We start from the raw sequence: 19,600 nt of genomic DNA, 5'->3' as shown, positions 1-19,600 counted from the left end.
ATCAAATTGGGACCGGGTTTCATCCCGCCAATCACGGCAGGACCGGGTATAATCCCGCTGACCGCTTTTTATCAAATTGGGACCGGGTTTCATCCCGCCAATCTCGGCAGGACCGGGTATAATCCCGCTGACCGCTTTTTATCAAATTGGGACCGGGTTTCATCCCGCCAATCTCGGCAGGACCGGGTATAATCCCGCTGACCGCTTTTTATCAAATTGGGACCGGGTTTCATCCCGCCAATCACAGCAGGACCGGGTATAATCCCGCTGACCGCTTTTTATCAAATTGGGACCGGGTTTCATCCCGCCAATCTCGGCAGGACCGGGTTTAATCCCGCTGACCGCTTATCTCACATTGGGACCGGGTTTTATCCCGCCAATCTCGGCAGGACCGGGTATAATCCCGCTGACCGCATTTTATCAAATTGGGACCGGGTTTCATCCCGCCAATCTCGGCAGGACCGGGTATAATCCCGCTGACCGCTTTTTATCAAATTGGGACCGGGTTTCATCCCGCCAATCTCGGCAGGACCGGGTTTAATCCCGCTGACCGCTTATCTCACATTGGGACCGGGTTTTATCCCGCCAATCTCGGCAGGACCGGGTTTTATCCCGCCAATCTCGGCAGGACCGGGTTTTATCCCGCTGACCGTCCACACCCCGTCAGGCTCACTGACCAATTCATCATACTGGGGCAAATTTTGAAAAGATTCCCTCAAAAAACAAAAGTCAAAAAAAAAAAAAATCAAAAAAAAATCCAAAAATCCAAAAATCCAAAAATCCAAAAATCAAATCAAGTTCTCACGGCAGGTTCGGGTTTGATCCCACTGTCCGATTGTCAAGACATTTCATTTTCACCGCCACTGGAGCGTGGGTTTGTCCCACTAGTGTGCCTTTCATTTGCATTCGCCGCTAGCCGTTGGGTTTGTCCCACTAGTGTGCCTTTCAATTTTCATTTGCACCACTAACAAACATGGGTCAGTCCCGTTAACACTTCATTTCACTTCTTTCATTTGCATCACCAATAAACGTGGGTCTATCCCAATTTTAAATTTCTGTCCGGGTCTATCCCGTGGGTCTATCCCAATTTTAAATTTCTGTTCGGGTCTATCCCGTGGGTCTATCCCAATTTTACATTTCTGTCCGGGTCTATCCCGTGGGTCTATCCCAACTTTACATTTTCTGTTCGGGTCTATCCCAATTTTACATTTCTGTCCGGGTCTATCCCGTGGGTCTATCCCAATTTTAAATTTCTGTTCGGGTCTATCCCGTGGGTCTATCCCAACTTTACATTTCTGTCCGGGTCTATCCCGCGGGTCTATCCCGTTTTAAATTTCATGTTCGGGTCTATCCCGTTTTAAATTTCCTGTTCGGGTCTATCCCGTTTCAAATTTCATGTTCGGGTCTATCCCGTTTTAAATTTCCAGTTTCGGGTCAGTTCCGATTTCAAAAGGGGTCAGTCCCCATTTCTAAAAGCGTCCATTGTTTGAGACGTTTTCACCGCCAAATAACACAGGTAAGTATTTGGTGTCTATTTCTTTGTCTCAAGTTTTTCCAAAACTCAGACAAAGAGGGGCAAACTGTAGACACCAAATTTTGAATTGGTTTATATGCTTCGTTTTAGTGATAAGTCTTGTCTATTGATTTTTGTTTATCTCATGATTTTTGTTTTAAATGGTTTGCATTTTTGTTTTGCCCCTTTAGATGTTATGTTATTTTATTTTTAGTTTTATTTACTTTTTAGTTTTTTAGTTTTTGTTTTTTAAGTTTTAGCGTAGAAAATCATGGAAAAAATGAAAAAAAGGAAAAATCATGAAAAAGAGGAAAAAGAAAAAATTGCATTTTGTTGTTTCTAGTTTGTTTATTTTATCCAATGTTAATTAAGTGGGTTTTGTTATTATTATTGTTATTATTATTATCATTTTGGTTTTGTTAAATATCTTTAAAAAAAAAAAAAAAAAAAAAAAAGAGACAAATGCAGAAAGCTGCGTTTTGTCGCAGCTTTGCAAGGAGGACCTCGGGCAGCCCTTAGCTGCAAATATGGAAGAGATGTTCGAGGCTCTAGGGTTGGCTGACCTCCTATAAAAGAAAAAGAAGGGACAGCCGCAAAGGGGGATAGAAAGGATACGGCGTAGAGAAAGGCAGAGGGCTACGGGACTTCATTGAGGGGAGCGAACGGAAAGAAAAACTGGAGCAAGAGAGAAACAGAAAAAGAGCAAGGAGAGAGTGAACGGCGGGATCAGGAAAAGAAAGAGACCGAGGGAGAGCGAGGAGAGTTCTTTGAAAAGGCAAAGCAAAAGCAGTAGCCGGAAGGGGGATTTTTCAGGGTGAACGGAAAAAAAAAAAAACAAAAAAACAAAAGAGGGCAGTTACGATGGAGGGCCTGGGGGTTTTGGACAACGGAGGATAGAACAGAGGGAAGGAAGAGGACAAACGGAGGGAAAGGAAAAAGAAAGAAAGCAAAATCTGAAAAAAAAGAAAAAACAGCGTGCAGAGTAGAAAGCTAACGAAAGGGAACGGAAGAAAACCCACGGAGAAAAAGAGGGGAGAGCTCGGTTAGGGAAAAAAAAAACAGCAAAGGGAAAAGAAAGGCTACGGGCCTCATTGGAGAGCGAACGAAAAAGAAAAAACTGAAAGCAAAAGAGAACCGAAAGAGAGTTGAGAGGAGTCGACGGGCTAGAGAGGAGATCAGCACAAAAAGAAACCAAAAAGAAGACAGCTGCAAGGGGAGAAAAATCTGGAACCAAAGGGGAGACTTGAGGGAGATTTGGGACAGCGGGGGTTTTCTGAGAAAAGTAGAAGCGAGAGCAAAGAAAGAAAGAGAGTTGGAGGGATAGAAAAAGCTTGGCGAGACTACGGGCTGGGCAGGAGAACAAACAACCAAAAAAAGAAGGAAGATTCTGCAGAAATTTTTCGTCAAAATCAGGTTGACGAATCAGCCCTCTTACTGGCTGATTTCTGGGTAGCTTAATTGGAGCTTGAAGTCGCGAGTTCGCCATTGCTGGGAAGCCTGCGACCAAATTTCCCGGACTCCGTCTCAGAAAATCAGCAACCAGTCTCTTGGAACATCTCACGTTCAATTGACCACATAAGCACCTTCAGGTGACAATGACTCTTCTCCCTGCTGGTTTAACACATTTTTCAGGAAGATTTAGGCCATTGGACATGAATTCTTGCATTCTTGTTGTCGGCTCCATTACTTTGACATATTGTTTGTTTTTCTTTCCATAAATCTGGTGGGAGATCTAGGAGCTGTGCATCTTGTTTGTTTATTTGCTTCTGTTAACAAAGAGAATAATGCACGTGGGACTTGGCTAGATTCTGGTCCCGTTAGTTGTGCATATTGTAATCTTTCGCTGCTTTCATTTCCTATCCTCCTGTTCACTGGTTTGTCTGAGAAGTGGTTTTCTTCAAATGGCAGTCGTGAAGCTTTGCCAACGTGTTGGGATGATTTTGTTATGAGTTTGGATTGAATTCTGATTCGATTGCCTCACTTTTTCATAATGTCATTTGCTCCTTGTCCGTCACTGCATTTTGATACGTTAGCTGAGGCGTGGTGTCGTCTTTGCTGCATTCTTTTTTGGTCTCTTCACTGCTAAAATAGATATCTGGAAAACGTATGTGCATTTGCTGAATAAATGGTTGGGTTTAATGTTTTGGCACCTTAATCTGCGCATTCACAATAAAAATCCAGAAACCAGCAATAGAAAAGCAAAATTTGAAACCTGCTGCATTTCTTCTCTACCGTGTTTCCTTGTCCTTAGTTACCAGCTGAGCATAAGTACCTTCAGTCTCATGTTCAATCTCGTGTTGAGGGGAGGAAATGGAAGGTTGGGTGTTTGGGTTTGAATATTTAAACATCTGAAATGTTTGAGTTGTACAACGAATTTCAGAAGTGTCGAACCAGTTTTGCATGTATCCAGAATTTTCTTGCTAAGTTTTCTGCTTGTTTGAATGGTGGTGGCTATGACATTGTTTGTTTAATCTGAATCTATGATGTTGATTTGGAGGCATCTAATTAAAGTTATGCTCAAGAAATCTGGGTTAAAGGAAATGAAATGCAGCAGCAACATTGCCAAACGACATGGTTGGCAATTGACGCAAGTTCCAATCTTTCTTTGCTGCATTTGTATTCCGTTGTTTGGACTGAATTTTTAGTGATGATTTGAAGTCTTGCATTAGATTTTGGGTTGTTGAATTGGTAGAATCCGTCATAGGCCTTTTTGTTAAATGGTGAAGTTTGTTTTTCATTATTCCAAGAAGTTACAAGGCTGGTTTCGTTTTTCTGCTGCTGCACCCATTTTCTATTTGGTTCTTCATTGGCTTCCATTTGATCTTAAATAGTTCACGGTTCATGACTGGATTCTTTGAATGAGAATGTTTATGTGCTAGGTGATGTTGAGTGATGGTTTTTGTTAGTTTATATCCTAAATCTTGCATGAAGGCTGCATTGCATTGGAAAGCTCAAAGGTTGCCGAAGCAACATTGGCCGGAAAATTGCAGAAATCTCGGTTTCTTCATGAGTCTTGCATGAAAGTTTTTTCCAGATTTTGCATAGCTTTCTTCTAAGTTGTTGCGTGCAAGTTGAGTCGCTGAATCCATTGGTTTGTTTTGTACAAATGCATCTGGACTAAATGGAAGAGGGCTGAAAGAATGATTGCTGAAAAATTACTGGAATATGAGTTCCGTAGGCTTGCATGGGTTTGCATGAAATTTTTCAATAATTGCAGCTTTACTCCCCTTAGCTTCTAGCTATGCTCCAAAGGCCCATTTATGTGTTTTGTTCTTGCAATTAGGTCCTAAAATACTTGCATCTTAACCCCCTAAGTTCCCCACTTGTCTTGTTATGGTCCAATTAGTTGAATAATTTAATCACTTTTGTCATTCTAGAATCTTAATTGCTTTTGGTAAGACGTTTAGTGAGTTTTAGGATGCATTTTGAGGTTCAATAAGTTTTAATAGAATTTTTAGCTTGGATTTGTGTTCTAATCACATTTTTGCATTTGATTTCTATGGGTCTCATCTTAAGTCATCAATTTTGGTATTTTATTTTACTCACTTTCAGAAATTTTTAGTCCTTCTAAACAAGTCCCTCTTGCATTAATTGCTTTGTACGTGGTTGGTTTGTCTACGTAAATACTTTAGTTGACTCAATTTAGTGTTTAACTTTCATTTTTCATATTTAATTTTTGTTTCATGTGATTATTTGATAATTTAAGTGGTGCCTTGACCTTTCTATTATTTTGGAGGGTAATTGAATAATTTCACTACGTTAGGGCGTTGCTTCAAGGGAGGTACACTCTATCCCTCACTTGCATTTCATTTGACCCTACGTGCTCCTACGTGTTATGTGAACATGCATGTCTACTCCGCTTTCCTTACCTCCTTGCATGCATTTACTTGCTTTTTACTTTTATCTAAGTTTTATGGGGTATGTGTACACCTCTTGGCTTGTAATAGATAGTGCTCGGAGAGCATCTGGTCCATTTCCCTTTCCCCTTTATGCTTTTATGGGGTATGTGTACACCTCTTGGCTTGTAATAGATAGTGCTCGGAGAGCATCTGGTCCACTTCCCCTTCCCCTTGGTTGCTTGTGTTTTTTGCTACATGTTTAATTGCTTTATTAGGCTCCTGCATCTAGTCGAGCATGCTAAATGCTATGTGCTATGTGTTTACGAGCATTTTGGCATGTCTACTTGCTTTCATAGCCATGAATGAATGGAATGGATGAATGTACGTTTCCGCTAGTCCAACGCTAGTCGGAATTCATAGAACGGGCTAGTCCAACGCTAGACCCTTAGGGATCTCCTCTCGTTAGTACATGTGTGCATGTTCACCACATATCACGCATTTTCCTTAGTTTTATCATTTGGCATGATCCTCGAACCCGTTTTCCCTCCATTTTAGGATTTTTGCATTTCATGCTAGTTATAGGGTTCATTTTGCTTGAGTGTCCCCTTCTGATAAGGGAGACGAGCGAGTGCGGCTACTCGATAGCCTTAGCACGCTAGTTTCGCCTTCTAATCAAAGGGAAAATCGAAGTCGAAAAGTTAGGAGTCATTCCCATACCCGACCTGATGCATTCCCTTAGGTTCATTCATTCTCATTTATCACTTGCTCATTCCTTTTAATTCACATTTTCCTTTCCTTACTGTTCGTTTTGATTTCTACTTCACCAAATTGCACTTAATTACACCTATATGCACTTATCGCTATATTTCATACACTTGCACACAAACACTTGGAATTTTTATACAATTGCACCCGTGCACCTTTTCATACACTTGCACACAAGCACTTGGATTTTTAATTTCTTTCATACACTTTCACACTTGCACACTTGAGTCTCATTTGCATTAATCGACCTCTATGGGGTTTTCCTTTGTTGGCCGCCACAATTCATGTGGTTTGGGACCACAAGCCTCATAAGAGACATCGTAGAATCTAGGATTGCATTTTTTCTTTCCGTTTTGCATTCATATAGTCATATCCAACGTGCGAGCATACATTGGGTAGAAAATTAGGAAAGGTAAGGTTAAGTCACGCAACTAGCCTTGGCTAGGTCAAAGGGGTGCCTTGGATTCTGTCCTTGCCTTCCCCTTTGTCAAACGTGACTCCCGAACCTCTTTCTTTGGCTTACGTGGACTAGGAGTCGTTTTTGAAAGGGTTTTACTACTTTATCTTTAAAAATTCGTTTTTTTAGGTGACTTGGTACACCTTAATCATTACCAAGTGGCGACTCCAATTTCTCATTCAAAAACCCTTTTAAAAACTATTTTTGGGTCAAATCGTCGCTTTTTTCAAGTCCCATATTAGACCCATATCTTTTTCAACTCACAAAAATCATTTTCTAATCAAAATTGAATCAAAAACATCTTTCTCAAAACCATTTATTTTTCTATCAAAAAGTGGGGCGCGACAATATATTGGTGTACTTTAAAACTGTGGAGGATCACGAGAAGCACTTGAGAATTGTTTTACAAACCCTGAGGGAACATCAATTGTATGCCAAGTTTAGCAAATGTGAATTTTGGTTGAAAGAAATGACATTCTTGAGTCATATAATTTCTAAGGACGGGATTAAAGTGGATCCAGTTAAAGTTGAAGCTGTTTCGAAATGGAAACAATCGGAAAATCCTACTGAGATTCGAAGTTTTATAGGGTTAGCAGGGTATTACTGGAGATTTATCAAGAATTTTTCTAAAATTGCTGGACCCATGACTGAGTTAACCAAGAAGAGCGGAAAGTTTATATGGAGTCCTAAGTTTGAAGAGAGTTTTCAAGAGTTGAAAAGACGCTTGACAAGGGCACCCGTATTAGCTTTATCGAATGAAAAAGATAGCTTTATGGTCTAAACAGATGTTTCCAAGGAAGGATTGGGATGTGTATTAATGCAAAATGAGAAAATGATAGCGTATGTCTCTAGGAAGTTAAAACCGCATGAAGGAAATTACCCAACTCATGATTTGGAATCAGCGGCTGTAGTGTTTGCTTTAAAGAAATGGAGGCATTACCTTTATGGAGTAACGTTTGAGGTTTTTACTGACCACAAGAGTCTTAAGCATTTATTTTCTCAAAAGAAGCTAAATTTGAGACAACGTAGGTGGATGAAATTTTTGGAAGACTATGATTCCACGATAAAGTACCATCCAGGGAAGGTCAATGTATGGGCCGTTGCTTTAAATCGTCAAGTGCAAGTGACAGGACTGATGATTAAAGAAATGCACCTGTTGGAGGAGGTTAGTATATGGAACCATAGACTTGAACTGAGAAAAGTAATTCTTGGGAATATTGTAAATTTTCACGGTTAAAAGAGCTATGACTTTAGTTTCAAATGCAATACATGGAACTCAATTTGGATTTTTCTACACCAAGATATAACAGATTTCCCAAGACTGCTCAAGGTCTCCTATGGAAAAATTTTCAGTAGCACTTCCCCTTATTTTCCTTAATTTTCAGCCATTTTCAAGGCTTCATTCTCACCACAAGACAGCCCTAAATTAAGTTCACAAGGTATAGGATACATAGAGTACTTATTTTAGCCACAAAACTAGATATAACCAACATATACCTAAGCTGAAAAATTTCTACCAAGGCTGAAATTTTGCAACTAAGGCTGGAAATTCTTATTTGGAACTAAAAAGTCACAATAAAACTACAAATCTTCATACAAATCCATAACAAAGCTAGAACATCTCTTATCAAAGCTGGAAATTCATCTCAAAGCTAAAATTGAACATTAAAGTTGGAAATTAACCAATCCCTAGCAACAACTTCACCAAACCCTAGCAAAACCATGAAATTACCATAAACATGTTTCCTTCAACTTCAATCATAAAACATCTTGCATAAATCTCAAGAAACAAGTAAAAGAGATGTTTTCTAGAAATTTTAACCTCAAAACCCCAAGATAACAAGCAACTCAAGAGCTTTCTTCCCCAAGTAACTCCACCAAAAGCTTCCCTCCAAGCTTAACTCAAGATTAATCAGTATGGATTTGGGTTAGTGTCTGGATTTTTCACAAATCAAGCAAGGAAATCAAGATGGAATTTGGAAGTGTTTTCTCTCTTCTTTTCTCTCTCAATTTCGTCCATGAGGAAGGAAAAATGAAGGAAATTTTGGGTCAATTGCAAGATAAGGACTAAAGGAAGCCTTAGTCAAAGAAAGCTTCCTACCTTGACACTTGTCGTCTCTTGGTTCCATTCCTATCTCTTTGTCTTTCTTAGCCTCTAATTGCTAGTTTATGCTCCTCTAATATACTCTTAACACTTCTAATCACATACTCCCTCTAGTAGCACACTTGTTCTCATTCACCAAATATAACACACACATCTCACTAGTCGGTCAAAATACCATAATGCACCAAAACCCTAACTTACTCTAACTTTAAAAGTAAAAGTAAACCTCTTGACTCAACTAATGAAATCACCATGAAATTTAGGGCTAGTAAATAGGTAAATAGTCAAGTGAAGAAAAATAGAAGAAAATATAAATTAATTTTTCAAAAATGGGAGAAAATTCTAAAGGAATTTTTGGGTCCTCACAGTTACATGTGAAATCTAAAAAGGTGCGTGGATTTCTAAGGACAACGTGATTGGTGGACACAACTTCTTAGGGAAGTGGCGTCTGGAATGTCGACTGAGACTTCTAGGAGGTAATGGTGGTCTAACTCAACTAATGATGAATTGCCACGTATCTGGCTCATTAAAGGTTAGATCCATTCACATAAGAATAAAATTTGACCTGGGGGCTAGTGAAGAGCTATATATTGCATGCGTGCCATGCAGCCACCGAATCTATCCCAACTTGGCATAAATCAAACTGACCTCAAACTCGAATCTTTGAGATAGGATAAGCTTTTGACTTCCTGAGGTTAAGGATGACCTTAGTTAGTAAATGATAATGACTATCTTTATCTTGAAAAGGATGGAAAATCATCATCTGAACTAATGTCTATCCAACCAAATAGAAAGAGGTAATTTTATCCATTTATATTTTGTCTCTTTATCACTTTCTCATACGAAAACTAATATATAGAGATACATAACACCCACTAAAAAAACTAACTTGAGCGTCGAAGTAACCTTGAGGACTTGACTCCAATACTCCTCATGAATTGCTCCTTTCCTTGCAGGATTCTTAAAGAGTTCTGCTTTCACGTGATTGACTTCCCTCTTTATCTGTCTAGTTCAGCTCTGTAGAAGGAAATACAGTTTCAACGCAATTCATACCAAATTCACACTATTTATCAATTTATTGCATTTAATTTATCAATTTCATTTTGAATGCGATCAATAAGTCTGGTATGTACCTAATAATACTTACTCTAAATAGCCAAAGTAATTGCACTCTACAGTTGATATTTCAAATGGAGAGAATTGGAAATTGGATTGATGAGATTAATTGCAAGATACAAATATTAATGATTGAAAAATCTTGTTATATTCTTGTATTATTTTTTTCTTCATGTCTATGGCAATAATTTTGGTTTGTTATGTATGTTGCTTACATGCAGTGAGATTCTAAAGCACTCATAAATTTTAGAAAAATGACAAAAAATTATGTATGATACCATGGGTTGAGGTGGACATTGGTGGTTGCTGGCGAAAATTGCCAGTAATAGGTGGCGAGTGGTGAGGAAAGGGCAAAGGAGGCATTTTGGAAAAATGGAGTGCTTTGTATAAATATTAGCAAATATTTTTTTAAAACAACTATAGTAAACTACAACAAAATTAAACATAAAACTGTACCATAAATAAAGTGAGAGGAATGAGTTTAGGGTAAACATTTATTGTCATTTTATGAATTTCAATTTTTGCCTTTAGCAAAATTACTTTTATTTTAGTTTCCTATACACATATTGTCTAGATAATCACTCATGACCATTTTACTTTTAACTATTTAAGCATAGGTTTTCAACATAGTTATCCCTAACCATTATAACTATTGGTATGAAATTATTTTATGCGTTTGTTGAAAAAAAATGAAATTATTTTATGAAAAAATTTTAAAAGATTTAACCTTGTTTTAGTAATAAAAATTTTATATAAAATATATGACCATAAATATTATATATATTTGTATTACACACATGTCAAGTGTGCATTTAGCACTAATTATAATAAAAAGTGTGTTGGGATTGCTCAATTTTGCTAAATAATATTTCGCTAGCATTATAAATATATTTTTCAATCCACCTTTTTATATTGTTAACTACTGTTTTATCTGACTTACGTCACATTACAAAAGTGTTATAATAATTATTCCAAATAATATTTTCAATAATACTCTATCCAAACACTAACCACCCGTTTAGTAAATACTCTGGATTGACAATGGCAATGAATATCATAAGGCCCTCAATGGTAATAGGTTTTGGCTATTCCTTTTCACTTGTTTGGTAGTTGTATTGCAATGGAAATCTATTAAGTATTTTCCAATTTGTTTAAGTCCACAAATTAATTTCTTTTTTTTTCTTCAAAATTTTTCTTGCTACTAGATCGGGATCCTGCAAAATCACCTCCTGTCTCCACCTATTCTGTAAAATCACACACCCATACTTCCCAAACTTCAAGGATTTCTCTCAAACTCTTCAAATCATCTCCATCAAACTTAATAAAAGCAAACTTTCAATTGAAATTGGTCAAAGTTCTATAAATATGAAAACCAGTACCATCAACACCAACTGGGATATGCAACATCCCACCTACACCTTTTCCAAATCTAATCCAATTTTGTAAAATTCCATATCGGAATCCCCTCAACAATCACCCAAACTAAAATAAATAAATATAACATCTCTCAAGCTCCCATTGCTTGATCCACTTTGGTGGAAGACTAGATGAGTAAGACAAGAGTGCAAGCTAATGGGTAAAACAAGAAAGAGAGTTGGGTAATGGAGATGGAATCTGAGTAGAAGAGGGAGAGAGCGACAGAGACAAATCTTTGGAGAGTTTCTTTTCCTATTATTTTGGTTGGGCGGTTAATGAGAGGCAAAAGTGCCCAATTTACTCTGGAATGGTGATTGAAGAATTTTATGTCTTCCATTGCCATAGTGGAGTACCAAACACTATTAGTCACTATCATTAAAGGTCATACCCTTTGATTATGCTCAAAACCCCCCAAGTAAACGAGTGGTAAGTTTTAGACAAACACATACACTACTTATTACAGTATACTCTCTCCGTCCCATTTATTTAATCAAGTTTAGGGATGTGTTTTTTATGTATAGTATATTTCACCAAAAAGTTTTTTTTTTGTTTCACTTTTGCCCTTAATCATGTATTGGCCAAAATAAAAAGTAGAAAGCAATCCCATCATATTTGTTTTTATGCATCATTAATGAAGGACATAAGGGAAATTTCGAAATATAAAATCTATATCTATATAAATTTGAGAAGGGGTTTTTAGCAACAAATTTTCACACACCTTCCCACCCTCAATTCCATTTTTCTAGCATTTTACATTTAATTTATTTTGTAAAATACATCATGTCCACGTTTCAAGCATACTACCACGTTTCCATCAAATAAAAATTTCACTTCAACTAACACTCCTCCCTTCACGCACCTTCCCACTTCAATTAATACTCCTTCAATTAGCAATTTCACTTCGATTAAAACTTCGCCAGCCCAACAATAAGAGATAACAACATAATTTTACAAAAATCGCAATTTACCATCTCTTTCAACTTTCTTATGGTATCAATCTTAACCCTCAACTTAATTTCACCATGGAACATGCCCGCCTACAAATATTTCACCAACGCCTAAATTTCAAACTCACCAAATTGCAAAGGAGGAAACATTTGCAGTCACACATACGATAAAAATTCTCTCAATTAATTAATTAATGAACAATTATCTACATACTATTTTGAATTAAAAATTGTAATCTATACATTTTTGAATGATTTTAGGTTAAATATTTTCGGATGCTTGCTTACATTCAAAGCACTAACATAGACAATATGTTTCATAACATATGCAAAAATTGTGGACAACTATGTCAATCTTATTTTTCAAAAATAATATATATCCATTGTAATGACGTAGTCGACACTATTGTCAGGTAATTATTTTCATATATCTTTAATTTTAATTACATTTTTTATTGCATATCACAATTTATTCTTAAGAAATACAATATTAATATACAAGTTAGAGATTCCAGTGGTAACCTATACCTCGCTCTTCAAAACAGGCATGCACGATTCATATTTCGTTGTGATGCTTCTTATCATACTGATTTAAAAGGGAAGGTATAAATTATTTATACGTATATATTTTTATACAATATTATTTATAAACTTTCTAAAACAAATGATAATTCTAAATTCCGTATGCTTTTTTTTTTTGTCGAAACGATAGGATTGTATTGATTGATCAAAAGTATATACAGACGAGCACTTGCTCGATGCTTTACAATATGCTTCTAGTATAGTAGGTTGGGATTAACCCACTCTAAATCATGATAATTGCTCAAAGCTTGAGCACTAAAAAGGCAACTCAGATCATTCCTATTATATTTTCCTAGACAAAAGGAGCATTTGTAAAACATAGTACTCAGTTCACGGATGTCATTTATCAGAGTAGCTATCCACATATTTGCTGTTTTACTTCCTTGAATTTGCTGTAGTAGGTCTTTACCTGGAACTTCAATGCATACCAGCCTCCACCGTTGCTCAGCTGCTTTGATCAGAGCCCATTTGACACCTTCAACTCTTTGTTGAAGTTGGCTTTCACTTGCTCTTTCTCTCATCTTCCATCCTATCACATCCTGTCCCCTACTGTTAGCTGCTATGATGCCATATCCAATGAACTTTGTTTCCTTGTTCCAGCTAGTTGCTATCCTGATATGCATTCCTCTTGGCCTATTTTCTAGATTTTGCCTAACCTCTTGACCATTCGTTTGTGGTGGTACTGTTGTTTTACTTATGCTACATTTCCTAGCTTCTTTGACTCCATTATTGAATTCCATCCAGGCATTCCAAGCTTTGTTGATCACCTGCATTGGTTCCTGTACTTTGTTGTTGAATTTTCTGTTGTTTCTGCATTTCCAGATTTGCCAAAGGATATATGCTGTAAGAGCTATATGCTCCATTCCTTGAACTCTGTGTTTGGCTTCAGATAATGCTGTCCACCAGGTAGTGATGTTCCTTGTCAGGATCAAGCGCTTACCATTGCACCAAAAGCTATAACTGTTAGCGAAGGCGCAACTTTATTTCCTTAACCACAATGGCAGCGCAAAGCACCGTACCACGCTCGGCCAGCATGAGGGGCTGCACCCCTGGGTGCCACGGGCTGGGCGGTTAGTCCCTTCGAGCCGGGATCTGAGGGATGTTGCTGATTAGGCCAACAATCCCTCTCCCAGCAACAGCCAGGGAGACTCGAACCCGCGACCTCACTCTGATACCACTTGTCAGGATCAAGCGCTTACCATTGCACCAAAAGCTATAGCTGTTACCGAAGGCGCAACTTTATTTCCTTAACTACAATGGCAGCGCAAAGCACCGGACCACGCTCGGCCAGCATGAGGGGCTGCACTCCTGGGTGCCACGGGCTGGGCGGTTAGTCCCTTCGAGCCGGGATCTGAGGGATGTTGCTGATTAGGCCAACAATCCCTCTCCCAGCAACAGCCAGGGAGACTCGAACCCGCGACCTCACTCTGATACCACTTGTCAGGATCAAGCGCTTACCATTGCACCAAAAGCTATAGCTGTTACCGAAGGCGCAACTTTATTTCCTTAACTACAATGGCAGCGCAAAGCACCGGACCACGCTCGGCCAGCATGAGGGGCTGCACTCCTGGGTGCCACGGGCTGGGCGGTTAGTCGCTTCGAGCCGGGATCTGAGGGATGTTGCTGATTAGGCCAACATTCCTTGTTACATCTTGAATCCCATCCCATTGCACTGGGGCTAATTTCCAAATTTCCTTCACTCTGTTGCATTCCAGCAGCATGTGTTCCAAAGTTTCTACATCCTCTCCACATCCTGAGCATATTGGATCTCCCTTCATCAATCTTCTGTATATTAGTTCCTTGACTGGCACTACATCTTTTAGTCTTTTCCAGATGAAGATCTTAATTTTGTGATTGACGTTTAAGCTCCATAGGACCCTCCACATCTGGTGTCTTGCCTGATTGCAGCTCGTTTCAGCCCCTTGCATTCTTTCACTTCCCTCTTGTTCCTTCTTGGCCATTATTGACTTGTAACCTGATTGCACCGTATATTCTCCATTTTGGTTCCTCATCCAGAAAGTGTTGTCTTCTCTTCCTGTGATGCTGATGGGGATTTTGAGAATGTTTTCAGGATCCTCCTCATTGAAAGTTTTGAAGATGAGGTTTCTGTTCCATCTATAGTCCTCAATCAGGTCAGCAACTTTGTGTACTTGGCAATCTGCTGGTTTGGCTGTGATTGGTTTCCCTTGGGATTGGTTTGGTATCCTTTGATCTTCCTAGATTCTAGTTGAACATCCATTCGCTATTCTTGTCCTTATCCTCCATTGGAGATCTTCTTTGTCACTCATAATACTTTGCCAAAACCATGAAGCATTGTTGGGAGTTTTGCATTCCAGGACGTTACCTTTTGGAAAGTACTTGCCCTTCAGAATTTTGCTGGATAATAGATTTGGATTTTTGATAATTCTCCGTATCTATTTGGCCAGCAAAGCTCTATTAAAGCTTTGAATCTCCTGGAATCCCATGCCTCCTCTTTTCTTCTCCTTTGTCATTTGCTTCCAGGCTATCCAATGAACTTTGTTCTTGTTGTCCTTTTCTCCCCACCAAAAGTTAGATAGCATGGAGCTTATCTCTTTGCACAACCTGCAAGGTAATTTGAAACAAAACATTGTGTAAGTAGGCATTGTCATAGAAATTGCTTTGATCAGGATTTCTTTTCCAGCAGAGCTTAACAGCTTGTTTTTCCAGCTTTGCATCCTCCTTTTGATGTTATCCTTAATGTAACCAAACAGCTGTTTTTTAGTCCTTGTTATCACCATTGGCAATCCTAGGTACTTCCCTTGTGAAACTGGTTGTATGCTTCCTAGCTCTGCGCAAACTCCTTCTTTAGTTGCCTCAGTCACATTTTTGCTAAAAAACACACTTGACTTATCTAAGTTAACCACTTGACCAGATTCTTGTTCATACAGTTCAAGTATCCTTCTTAGCTCCTTTGCTTCTTGGGAGTTAGCTCTGCAGAAGATCAGGGAGTCATCAGCAAAAAAGAGATGGGTTACTGAGGGGCCTTGTCTGCTGATCTTGATACCATTCATCCTTCCTGCTTGTGTTGCTCTTCTTAACAGATTGGAGAAGCCTTCTGAGCAAATGAGAAATAAGTACGATGACAGTGTGTCACCCAGTCTAATCCCCCTTTCTGTTTCAATGTATTCCTTGCATTCCCCATTAATGTTAAATGAGAAGGATACTGTACTAATGCATTTCATGATCCACTTTATCCATTTTTCACAGAAACCCATTTATTTCATCATAGCTTGCAAATAGTGCCATTCAACTCTATCATAGACCTTTGACATGTCAAGCTTCACAGCCATAAATCTATCCTTACCTTGCCTTTTATTTTTAAGATAATGCATATTCATGAGAAATGCTGATGTTATCAAGAATATGTCTCCCAAGAATGAATGTAGATTGATTGATGCTAATGCAATGATTCAGAATAGGTTTGAGCCTATTGACAAGAATTTTAGCAATGGCTTTGTAAATCACAGTACAGAGACTAATGGGTCTGTATTGCTTGATATTAGTGGGGCAAGGGACTTTGGGGATCAAAGAAATGATAGTATGGTTGACAGCCTTAAGCATATTACCAGAATAAAAGAAACTTTTTATGGCTACCAGGTCTCCTTTGACAATGTCCCAGAATTTCTGGAAAAATAGGGGTGACATCCCATCTATGCCAGGAGCCTTGTTGCTTTCCATAGAGAAAAATGCTGCTTTGACTTCCTCTTCTGTTACAGGCTTAGTTAGATCCTGGTTCATATCTTCATAAATAGACCTTGGGATTCCCTTTAAACTCTCATGATTGCTACTCTCAGTTGATTTGGTGAAGAGTTGCCTGTAATAGTTCCCCACTTCAGCTCCTACGTCTGCCTCAGTTTCTGTCTAGCTCCCATCATCCCTTTGAAGTTTCTCCATTCTATTACTCTTTCTCCTACCACTCACTTGTGCATGAAAGAACTGAGTATTTTTGTCTCCTTCTTGTAACCATTTGAGTCTAGCTTTTTGGCTCCAAAACATTTCCTCATCCTTATATACTTCCCTCAATTGCATTTTGAGTGTTACCTTTTCCTTTCTCTTGTTCTCCATTGATGCTTCTTTAATCTGGTCCAGCTGTTCCTTGATGTTCTCAATCCTTTCCCTTGAATTCTTGTTGATTCTGTTGCTCCATTTCAGAAGATCTATTCTACAGTTCCTCACCTTTACCTTCACCTGAAACATTCTGGACCCCTCCACATTCTTGTTCCAAGCTTCCTTGATCACATCAGAGATTCCATCCTTTTGAAGCCATCTTTTGTCAAAGAAAAATCTCTTCCTTCTACTTCTTCCCGTGGGAGTGTTATTGACTAGTAGAGCACTATGATCAGAAGCATGTGTTGTAATGTAAGTACATTTTGCCTTGTGAAATTTCTGGTTCCAATGTGCACTGCTCAGTGTTCTATCTAATCTTTCTTTGATCTCACCATTCCCCTCCCAATTATTGTTCCAGGTCCAAGGTTGTCCTTCATATCCTGTGTCTACCAACTGATTTTCATTGATGAAGGTCCTAATGTCATTGAAGGTCCACTCTTCTCTAGTTCTACCTCCCCATTTTTCCTCATTGGAGAATATGTCATTGAAGTCTCCTGCTATCATCCAATTGCTGCCCCATAAGTGTTTCCTTCTTTGTATAACTGACCATTGTTGTCTTCTTATTGAATCATCACAGCTTGCATAAATTCCAATCATCCACCAGTCACAGTTGTTGATCTGATCCTCTATGTGTGCCTCTATAGTAAAGGCTGTATGTTGCACTTGCACCACTTTAACTTCTATATTCCAGAATAAGACCATTCCACCTGCTCTCTCCATTGCTTCCACTATGTAACTATGCTCATCGTTTAGGATCCTTTGAATTTTTTTGATATATTGTCTTCTATTTTTGGTTTCACATAAAACATCAAATCTGGGGAGAGGAGTTTCTTATACTCCTTCAGATGGGAAACTGTCAAGGGGCTCCCGACGCCTTGACAATTCCACACCATTACCTTCATTTATCACTGGGAGGCCAGTGCAAGCTGACCCCCACCCCTTCCTCAGTTTGTCCTATTTCCATTACTTGACCTTCTCCCTTTCTCTTTTTTTGCCAATGTTTCTTGTTCTCAGCTTCTTCCATGTTTTCATCCTCCAGTTCCAATTTCCTCTTGGCCACTCCTGTTTGGCTCAAACAATTTCCATCAATTTGTTGCAGGACCTTCCTTTCCCTCCCTATTGGTTTCCTTACTGCTCTTCTTGTTCTTCTTTCCTGCCTTTGATGATTTTCAAATTGCTGATTTGTGTTGCTTTGAGCTACTGTTTGCCTTTGTGCTTCGCTCTGGACAATTGTGTAACTGCATTCTTCTTGACTGGTTGGTTCTAGGATTTGGTCTGGTTCTTGCACCTGTGAGTCCTCCATCACCTCATCACCTTCATTAGATCTTTGGATTTCTGGTTTTTTACATCTCTCCATTTCTTGTAATAGCTCCAGTATTTTACTTTTGCTTGATATCTGAACTGCTGCCTGGGCTTCCTCAATTAGTATTTCCTCCATGCAACCAGACTTTGAATGACTGTTTCCCTCCTTTCCACTGTTGACCAAGCCTTGTACGTGGTGTTCCTCAGTCACTTTTCTTGGGACAGATTGCACTTTTTCCTTGATTTTGTTTCCATCATCAAGACAACCTTCCTCTTTTTCCTTTCCCTTTTGGACTGTGGAAACAGCTCCATACTCCTACTCCTTTGGATCTTTCCGCACCAGTTCCCCCTTTTCCACTCCCCAATATTGTCTTTTCGAAGGGGATCTGTAGCTGTTATGCTCCTTTTGTGGTGAAGATTTTCCATTATTTACTCTCATCCAAGGCCCGTATTGGTTCTCCTGCTGGCCAGTTCCCACTGATACCTTTGTCTTACATCCCTTTTCACTGTGACCAATTATCCCACAAGTGTAACAAAAGTCAGGACACCTTTCATATTTAAACTTTATCCATCTCACTGTGCCATTCATTTTGATTGTTGTTCCACGGAGTAAAGATTGAGAGATGTCAGCCATGACCTGTACCTTTATATGCTTCCCTTCCTTACCTCCAGATCGTGGGATAACTACCTCTCTAACTTCCCTAAACACTGCACCTATTTTCTTTCCTACCTCCTTTAAGATGCGGTGTATAGGAAGGTTCCACATCTGAATCCACAATGGTGCTAATTTGAAGGCATTAGGGTCATCCTCTATCCCCTCATACCATTTGCTCAGCACAAGAATCCGGTTATCCAAAATCCATGGACCACCACTGCCTATCCTTTCTCTGGTCTCTTCACCTTTTATACCGAATTGGAAGAAGTTTGGACCCAACTCAGTAACTTTGAGGTCTTTAGGGTAGCCCCAAGTTTTATCCACAAAATTTTTAACCCCTGTATAGTTGGCTATCTTGTCCCTCCGAATCTTTCTAGCAAATTGGTTTGACATTCTTGCCTACTTATATTGGCATCTCCTGCATCCAGATCAGTGATACTACACTCTTGGTTGTTTAGGGCAAATTTTTGCAAAATCTCAGTCAACTCTTCAGCCATCGTAGGAATATGATTATTTTGTGGAATCCCAATTCTAAGAGTGGATGAACAGGATCTAACCAAGCTTGTTCAGATTAGTTATCTTACCAGCACTTTTCTTCTAGGTAAATACCTTCCTAGAAGACATATAAAGAAAGAAACCCAAAAAAAGAAAAAAAAGAAGAAGAAAACAGCAAAATAAATGCAAGATATGGAAAAAAAGGAGATAACCTAAACAGAGAACCCTGGCGTTAAGTAGGACGGCATTTATGGCTGCTTGTTTCCTTGTTGTTAAAATCC

The 19,600-nt window shown here is 38.8% G+C and overlaps 2 protein-coding genes across 2 annotated transcripts; both read right to left on the bottom strand.

Annotated features, from left to right (window-relative positions):
- Window positions 1–12,933: 12,933 nt before the first annotated feature.
- On the bottom strand, window positions 12,934–14,700 carry LOC140009849 (uncharacterized). Its single transcript, XM_072056186.1, has 3 exons — window positions 14,377–14,700; window positions 13,759–13,907; window positions 12,934–13,657 (listed from the first exon to the last, which is right to left on the bottom strand). Exons 1-3 carry the CDS (start codon window positions 14,698–14,700, stop codon window positions 12,934–12,936), a joined length of 1,197 nt encoding a protein of 398 aa, XP_071912287.1.
- A 1,921-nt stretch (window positions 14,701–16,621) lies between these two features.
- On the bottom strand, window positions 16,622–17,587 carry LOC140009848 (uncharacterized). Its single transcript, XM_072056185.1, has one exon. It carries the CDS (start codon window positions 17,585–17,587, stop codon window positions 16,622–16,624), a length of 966 nt encoding a protein of 321 aa, XP_071912286.1.
- Window positions 17,588–19,600: the final 2,013 nt, after the last annotated feature.

This window comes from Coffea arabica, chromosome 6e, assembly GCF_036785885.1.
Source record: "Coffea arabica cultivar ET-39 chromosome 6e, Coffea Arabica ET-39 HiFi, whole genome shotgun sequence".
Taxonomy (NCBI): Eukaryota; Viridiplantae; Streptophyta; class Magnoliopsida; order Gentianales; family Rubiaceae; genus Coffea; species Coffea arabica.
This window is presented reverse-complemented; position numbering and strand designations above follow the sequence as displayed.